The sequence below is a fragment of the Gekko japonicus genome, unplaced genomic scaffold, assembly GCF_001447785.1.
Source record: "Gekko japonicus isolate JY-2015 unplaced genomic scaffold, Gekko_japonicus_V1.1 scaffold226, whole genome shotgun sequence".
Classification (NCBI taxonomy): Eukaryota; Metazoa; Chordata; class Lepidosauria; order Squamata; family Gekkonidae; genus Gekko; species Gekko japonicus.
In genome coordinates this window covers 895135-903586 of record NW_015169178.1, presented here as the reverse complement: position 1 = coordinate 903586, position 8452 = coordinate 895135, and the positions used below count along the sequence as shown (strand labels likewise).

Genomic DNA, 8452 nt, shown 5'->3' with positions numbered 1-8452 from the left:
GGACCTAGTGGCAGAGTGCAACGGTTTAAAGGGATTTACAACGGTTAGGGACGGGAGGCAGATGTTCGCCGTGTGAACGCCCGTAAGTACACCGGTTGGAACCGGCACCCTAACCGTTGTAAATCCCCCGTCTGAACGCACCCCCTGTGTCACACAGTGGCTAAAAATACCAGATGCCCTCAGGAGGTCCACCAGTGGGACCAGGACACCAGAAGCCCTCCCACTCTTGCCCCCCCTAAGCACCAAGAATACCAAGCGTCCCTTGCCCCAGACCGAGAGTTCCTATCTATACCTTGTGGCTAATAGCCACTGATGGACCTCTGCTCCAGATATTTATCCAATTCCCTCTTGAAGCTCGCTTGGTGAACTTGGGCCACTCACACCGACCTACCTCACAGGGTTGTTGTGAGGATAATATGGAGGAGAACGATGTAAGCTACTTTGGGTCCCCATCGGGGCGGAAGGTGGGACAGAAATAAAGCGAGGAAACAAATCCAGCTCCCTTCTGGCTAATACCCGTGGAGAAACATTCTCCACCTCCTCTTCCCTCCTGCTTTTCTTCTGGACACAAATGCCTGTAATTAAAGTACAAAGAGCGCCTTAAATCACATATCTCGCATATGGCAAATGGGGGCTCTGCCATTACCAGCAAACGTCCTTTCTCTTATCGCCTCGCCCTTCTTATTTTAACATCCTGCTCGTGGAAGAGCTCTATGAAACATTAACGCTCGCCGTCTACTTTCGGATTAATCGTCGGCCCTGAGAAAGAGATCTCCGCAGCTGCCACTGTTCACTTTTTTTCCTAAATAGAACCATGTGACTTGCCGGCACTTTGTTTTTCCGTTCCATAAATGCGTCTAATGCTTCTGTTCAAGCTAGGGTTGCCACCCTCCAGGTGGGGCCTGGAAATGGCCTGGAATGACAATGAATCTCCAGTCTAGAGAGATCAGTTCTTTTGCAGGAAACGGCTGCTTTGGAAGGTGGGCTCTTCGGCATTGTACCCCACCGAGGTCTCGCCTCTTCCTAAACCCTGATTTCCCAGGCACCACTCCCCAGATGGGGCCGACCACCCTCCAGGTGGGGCCTGGAAATGGCCTGGACTGACAACAAACCTCTAGACTACAGAGATCAGTTCTCCTGCAGAAAATGGTTCTTTGGAAGGTGGACTCACTGGCATTGTACCCTACTGAGGTCTCGCCTCTTCCTAAACCCTGATTTCCCAGGCGCCACTCCCCAGATGGGGCCGACCACCCTCCAGGTGGGGCCTGGAAATGGCCTGGACTGACAACTAATCTCCAGACTACAGAGATGAGTTCTTCAGGAAACAGCTGCTTTGAAAGGTGGACTCTCTGGCATTGTACCCTACTGAGGTCCCACCTCTTCCCAAACCCTGATTTCCCAGGCGCCGCTCCCCAGGTGGGGCCGACCACCCTCCAGGTGGGGCCTGGAAATGGCCTGGACTGACAACGACTCTCAAGACTACAGAGATCAGTTGTCCTGCAGGAAACAGCTGCTTTGGAAGGTGGACTCTGTGGCACTGTACCCCACTGAGGTACCACCTCTTCCCAAACCCTGATCTCCCCAGGCGCCGCTCCCCAGATGGGGATAAACTATCATTCACACACACATGAAAGCTTATCCCCAGCATAAAACCTTTGTTGGTCTTAAAGGTGCCCCTGGACTCCAACATTGTTCCCCTAGCAACAGGTTCAGAAGAAGGAAGTCCTTCTTCACCCAAAGAGTGATTAACACATGGAATTCACTGCCACAGGAGGTGGTGGCAGCTACAAGCATGGACGACTTCAAAAGGGAATTAGATAAGCATATGGAGCAGAGGTCCATCAGTGGCTATTAGCCACAAGGTATAGATAGGGACTCTGTGGCAAGTGATGTTCTTTCTTCTTGGTGCTTGGGGGGAGTCAACAGTGGGAGGGCTTCTAGTGTCCTGGCCCCACTGCTGGACCTCCTGATGGCACCTGGTATTTCTGGCCACTGTGTGACCCAGAGTGTTGGACTGGATGGGCCATTGGCCTGATCCAACATTGGCATCTCTTATGTTCTTATGAGCACCTACACCTCTTTTTCTACGAAATGACCCCTGGTCATTATTGTTGTGGTTGTTCTTCCAGCAGTCGTTTGGGTATTTGTGTTCTGATAAGCTGTGTTGTGCCGGGAATATCATCACAGGGGAAGTTCCTGTCAGGTGGGGCATTGGACTCTTTTTAGATTTTCTTCCGGCTTAAAGTTGTTACCGCTTGAGGCGTGTTTCTTTTGGGGGCTGGTTTCTGCACAGATATGTTTAGTATTTTATTCTTGGCCACTGGCTGGATGCTGGCTTTAGGTTTACTGCTGAGATTGAAGCTATAATGTTATTAAGGTTGCCACTCTCCCGGTGGGGCCTGGAGATATCCTGGAATTACGACTGATCTTCAGACGAAGGGAGATCAATTACCCTGGAGCAAATGGCTGCTTTGGAGGGTGGAGTCTGTGGTGTTAGACCCCGCTCTTCCTTCCCTCTCTAAACTCCACCCCCGCAGTCCCGCCCCAAATTGTCAAGAATTTCCCAAGCTAGAGTCGGAAGCCCTAAATCTTATGCACATTTCCTTTGGAGTCAGACCCACTGGAGTCAGAGCCAGTTTGGTGTAGTGGTTAAGCGCGCGGACTCTAATCTGGGAAAACCGGGTTTGATTCCCTGGTCCTTCACTTGCAGCTGCTGGATGACCTTTGGCAAGCCGTAGTTCTGACAAGAGCTGTTCTTGAAAAAGAGCCGTTTCTGTCAAGAGCTCTCTCAGCCCCACCGACCTCACAGTGGGTCTGTTGTGGGGAGGGAAAGGGAAAGGAGTTTGTAACTACTCCTTTGGGTAGTGAAGGGCAACGTATGAATCCAATCTCCTCCTCCTCCTCCTCCTCGTCCACTGAATGCTGAGGGGCCTTCTTCTGAGTCCGACCAAGTTTGCAATCTTTCCTTTTTTAAATAAAGAAGCAAATGTGTTTCAGAGTGCGATTGGGGTTTCTTTTTGACTATCCTTTTCGACGTCGAGTCTCGTGTGTGCAGTTCTGGAGGCCTCGCTTCAAAAAGGGCGTGGACCGAATGGAGCGGGTGCGGAGGAGAGTGAGGAGGACGATCTGGGCCTGGAGACCAAGAAGCCGGACGAGGAAAGGCCGAGGGACTCGGGAAGGTTCAGTCTGGAGAAGAGGCGGTTGAGGGGCTGTCAGTTTGAGGAGGAGGGCCGGGAGCTGTTCCTGTGGGCAGCAGAGGAGGGGACTCACAAGAATAGGTTGAAATTAAGGGCGGGAAGGTACCGGCTGGATATTAGGAAACACTTCTTTGCAGCAAGAGTTGTGCCACAGTGGAATCGGCTGCCTCGGGAGGTAGTGAGCTCCCCCTCCCTGGCCGTCTTCAAGCAGCGCCTGGACAGACGCTTGTCAGGGATGCTTTAGGCTGATCCTGCATTGAGCCAGGGGGTCAGACTAGATGGCCTCTATGGCCCCTCCCGACTCTGTGATTCTAGGATTCTGTGATTCTATCCCATAATAAGCAGAGGCAGGTACTTCAAAGGCACAATCAACCTCGATATGAAATATCAGCGCCACCGAATGCATCGGATTCTCTTTTTTCCAGTCAGATTTCTCCTGATGCGTTTTTCTTCCCCACATTTAAATGAAAAACAAGGGTGTATTTTCCCCCCCGATTGGGTCACCCCCCCAAATCACTAGGGTTGCCAGCCTCCAGGCGGGGCCTGGGGATCTCCGGCTTCTACCACTGAGCCCCAGCTGACGGACACCTGCTCGCCTGAAGAAAATGGCTGCTTCGAAGGGGGGACTCTATGGCCCTTTTGGTGTAGTGGTTAATGTGCTCAGACTCTAATCTGGGAGAACCGGGTTTGATTCCCCCACTTCTCCACTTGCACCTGGCTGGATGACCTTGGGCAAGCCGTAGTTCTGATAAGAGCTGTTCTTGAAAAAAGAGCAGTTTCCGTCAGAGCTCTCTCAGCCCCACCTACCTCACAGGGTGTCTGTTGTGGGGAGAGGAAGGGGAAGGAGATTGTCAGCCGCTCTGAGACTCCTTTGGGTAGTGAAGGGCTGGGTATAAATCCAATCTCTTCTTCTTCTCTTCATCGTCCCCTGCGGAGGCCCCTCCCCTCCCCTCCCCAAACCCCGCCCTCTCCTGGCTCCACCCCCAAAGTCTCCAGCTGTTTCCCAACCCAGACCTGGCCACCTTAGAAATCACCGTTTTCATGCATTGTTCTTAGCCCTAATGATCCATTGTGGTTGTTCCAGTTACCAAAGCAACCCTTTGAGACAATATATAGGAGAGTCGCTCTTCTCAGCCATTATCCGGCTGTCCGGGGCAAGGTGGAAGAAAACAATGACGGGCGATATTCTTTTTTGGAATCTCAGTTTACAGTCTTGGAAGGACGCCCGTGGAACTCAGGGGGAATTACTTCTGAGTAAATGTGCACCCGATCGATGCTATTGAGTGTCGGAGCGTCTATTTTTATTGCAAAGGCAAGCGCCACACCTGTGCAGGCCCCCGTTCATCCGCCCGGCCCTCACTCTGGGTTCCAAATGTGGGTGTGTGTCGTGCCCTGGGTGAAAGTGTGGGGGGGAGGGCGGGGAGAGAGAGGAACCAGGTTGCTATTCATTAACGCCGGCGATTCTCTCGCGAAATTCCTCGCCAATGGTTTCTCGCGCCCCTGTCTCTCGCAATGGCATCGGCGAGATATATTTTTAGCCTTTTCCGTTTTTGGGTCCGCCGGTGGAAGATGTGGAGTCGATCGAGGCCGGGTGAGAAACGGTATTGCAAGAGGCATTTATGAGGTGGAGAAAAAGAGGGTTTTTTTCAGGGGGGGGGTGGGAAAGGAGAAAAAGAAGAGGAGGAGATTGGATTTATACCCCACCCTTCACTACCCAGAGATGTCTCAGAGCAGCTTACAAACTCCCTTCCCCTTCCTCCTCCCCACAACAGACACCCTGGGAGGTAGGTGGGGCCGAGAGAGCTCTGACAGAAACTGCTCTTTTTTCAAGAACAGCTCTTGTCAGAACTACAGCTTGCCTAAGGTCATCCAGCCGAGAGAGCTCTGACAGAAACGGCTCTTTTTCAAGAACAGCTCTGACAGAGCTATGGCTTGCCCAAGGTCATCCAGCAGCTGCAAGTGGAGGAGTGGGGGAATCAAACCCAGTTCTCCCAGATTAGAGTCCTCACACTTAACCACTACACTAAAAGAGTGCATGAACAGGCAGACAGTTGCAGAATTCACTGCCGTACAGTGATCAACGATGGATTGTTTTAAGAGTCTGGAACTTCACTCTTGTCTGGACGGCTCTGCAACAGCAGCTTCACGTACAGAGAGCGGAACAGAAGTCGAATAAATCAATAAGTAATAGCAACAACAACAATTCTGGGTTGTGAAATTGCTGGAGATTTGGGGGTGGAGCTTGGGGAGGGTGGAGTTTGGGAAAGGGGAGGGGCCTCAGCCTGGTATAATACCGTAGAGCCCGCCCTCCAAAGCAGCCATTTTCTCCAGGTGAACTGATTTTTGTTATCTGGCGATCAGCTGTAATTCCGGGAGCTCTCGAGGTAGGGCTGCCAAATCCCCCTGGGGGGCGGATTTCCCCCCGCTTTGGAGGCCCGATTTCCGACGCCGCGGAATCGGGGCCCGGGGGAAACCCCACCCCGGCGTCCACGTCAGCCGGATGTGACGTGTGACGCCGGGCACACTGGGGGCGGGGCCACAGGCATTTGAGGGGAAAACTGGACAGGGGTGCGAATTAGACACCCGATGGAAGGTCTTATAATAGAATCATAGAGTTGGAAGGGACCTCCAGGGGCATCTAGTCCAACCCCCCCCCCTGCACAGTGGAGGAGATCCACAAATACCTCCCCACATACCGACAGTTTGTTAAATAACATTTCGTTAACGTAGAATCCCTCCCCTCCCCCCAGTTTGGAAGAGTTAGGCATAAGAAGGCAGAGGAGAGAGACAAAGCAGATTATTTGGAGGCTTAGAGAGGGCAGCCGACCAGACGTTCTTCTCATCGGTTTTATGTCAGCCATAGGAAGGAGATATTGTCATGGTCTCTGGCAGCCATGTTAGATGTTTGATTGGTTTTACCAACCCCTTCCCCTCAAAGATAGCTTCTGACTCTTTGTCTTGTTCGAATTCTTGACCTGCTGTGTATTCTCTCTTGGATGGTTATTTTTGTGTGTGATTCCAGTCCTTGTGAATTAGGACCTGAGATTGGGAATGGCTGATTCAGTTGTTTTAGTGCTGTGTGTCCTCGTGAGAGCAGAACGTTCAAATATACATTTCCTCAAGTAAAATAAATAAAATTAGATGTCACCTGGGACCAGCATCCCTAGGATACAAACCTGTTTTAGTGTGATTTTTCTGGCCTGGCCTGCCCCAGGGGATCCTGGGAGTTGTAGTTTGCTGAGGGGGCTGAGAATTCGCTCCACCATTCCCCAATTTTTAAAGTGGTTTTAATGCTTTTTGTTGGGTGCCACAGAAGCAGTTCTCTGTACGTGATGCTGCTGGTTCAAAGCCATCCAGACAAGAATGGAGCTCCAGAGCCTTAAAATGATCCGTCGTTGATCACTGGGTGTGTGTCGAGAGCCAGTTTGGTGTAGTGGTTAAGTGCGCAGACTCTAATCTGGGAGAACCGGGTTTGATTCCCCACTTCTTCACATGCAGCTGGCTGGTGTGACCTTGGGTCAGTCACAAGTTCTCTCAGAGCTGTTCTCTCAAGGGCAGTCCTCGAGAGAGCTCTCTCAGCCCCACCTACTTCACAGGGTGTGTCTGTTGTGGGGAGGGGAAGGGAAAGAAGTTTGTAAGCCGCTCTGAGACTCCTTCGGGCAGTGAGGTGTGGGGTATAAATCCAATCTCCTCCTCCCCCTCCTCCTCCTCCTCTTCTTCTTCTTGCATTGGGTAAAGGGGGGCAGATTGGGTTATTTATTAATGTCGATGATTCTCTTGTGAAATTTCTTGCCGGTGGTTTCTCACACAGGCTCAAAAAGGTTGGGGACTCCTGGCTCATACCCGGAAAGTTTTATTTAAGTGGCGTTTTCACACACACTAAATAACACACTTTCGATCCACTTTGAGTGCACTTTGCAACTGGATTTTACTGTGTGGAATGGCAAAATCCACCTGCAAACGTTCGCTGAAGTGGATTGAAACGGCATTATTTAGCATGTCCAAAAGTGCTTTGGTCTCTAAGGTGATAAGTGGACTCGAATCTACCCAGGGGTCATTTAGTAGAAAAAGAGGTGCAGGAGCTCATTAGCATAACTTATTTGCATAAGCCACACCCCCTGACATCACCAGAAGTGTGTCAGAAGGCAACACCCACCACTCAGGCTCCACTGGACTGTTTTGGATTGCTAGCTATTGGGGGGGGGGGGGAAACGTGCAGATCTGTCCTCACAGAGGAGGGAGAGCTTGTACCTAAATAAAACTTGGCCTTAAAGGTGCTACTGGACTGTTTTGGACCAGAGGGGCAGGCGGGGAGCTCTGCAACTTACCTGGCTGCTTCTTGCTCTGACTGAGGGCCGCTGGGAGCAGAGGGTGGGGCTTGTTGCATGTGCCCGCCCCCGGGCTCTTTACTGCCGGAGCTCTGCTCCTGTGTGCTCCTGCAGGAAATGACCCCTGTATCCACCTATTTTACTGCAGACCAAACATGGCTTCACTCTGAAACAAACCCTCCAGTGTGGCAATTCTGTGCGTGGACAGGGATTGTCTCTTTCTGTACAGACTCACACCCTAGAAAAAGCTGAAATTGGCCATAGCGGTCCCAATGATTTCATTCCCTTATTGCCTCTTCTCTTCCAGGATGCGCTTTCTTGACCTACTGCGCTCGGGAGTCAGCCCTCAAGGCCCAGAGTGCGCTTCATGAGCAGAAAACACTGCCAGGGGTAAGTGCGACGCGCGGGGAGAGGGACGGCTCTTCTCTCCCTCGGTTTTTGAGGTCTTCGTTTTATCTGGGGTTGCCAGCTCCCCGGGCGGAGCTCTGGGAATTACAACAGACCACACTCGCTCAGGCTAATCTCAATCTACCTGACAGGGTTGTTGTGAGGAGAATGCGGAGGAGGCAAGAAGCTAGGGGTGCCAGCTTCCAGGTGGGTGCAAAACACAAGAGACTGCTGGCTGAAATCACTTAAGGTGAACAAATATATATATATTATTTAATGCCTCGTGGGCACTCCATGAAATTGCTGAGCGGTCAGGTTAGAACAGATAAAAGGAAGTCCTTCTTCACCCAAAGAGTGATTCACACATGGAATTCACTGCCACAGGAGGTGGTGGCGGCTACAAGCATGGACGGCGTCAAGAGGGAATTGGATAAGCACAAGAGGGGGACCCGCGATACTCGCGGGGGGGGGAGAAGAGCCCCGTCTCCTCCACCCCCCCACCCCTCGATCTCCCCGAGGCAGGGGCCTCTCTTCCCCGGC

General features: G+C 51.8%; 1 protein-coding gene across 5 annotated transcripts in view; it reads left to right on the top strand.

Moving 5' to 3' along the window:
- Positions 1 to 8452, top strand: part of CELF3 (CUGBP, Elav-like family member 3) — a 127502-nt gene that overhangs the window by 35415 nt on the left and 83635 nt on the right. For all 5 annotated transcript variants that reach the window (XM_015416040.1, XM_015416043.1, XM_015416041.1 and 2 more), the window contains exon 2: positions 7833 to 7915. In XM_015416040.1, the coding sequence (XP_015271526.1) occupies positions 7833 to 7915 (83 nt within the window). The remainder of the gene's footprint in view (positions 1 to 7832; positions 7916 to 8452) is intronic.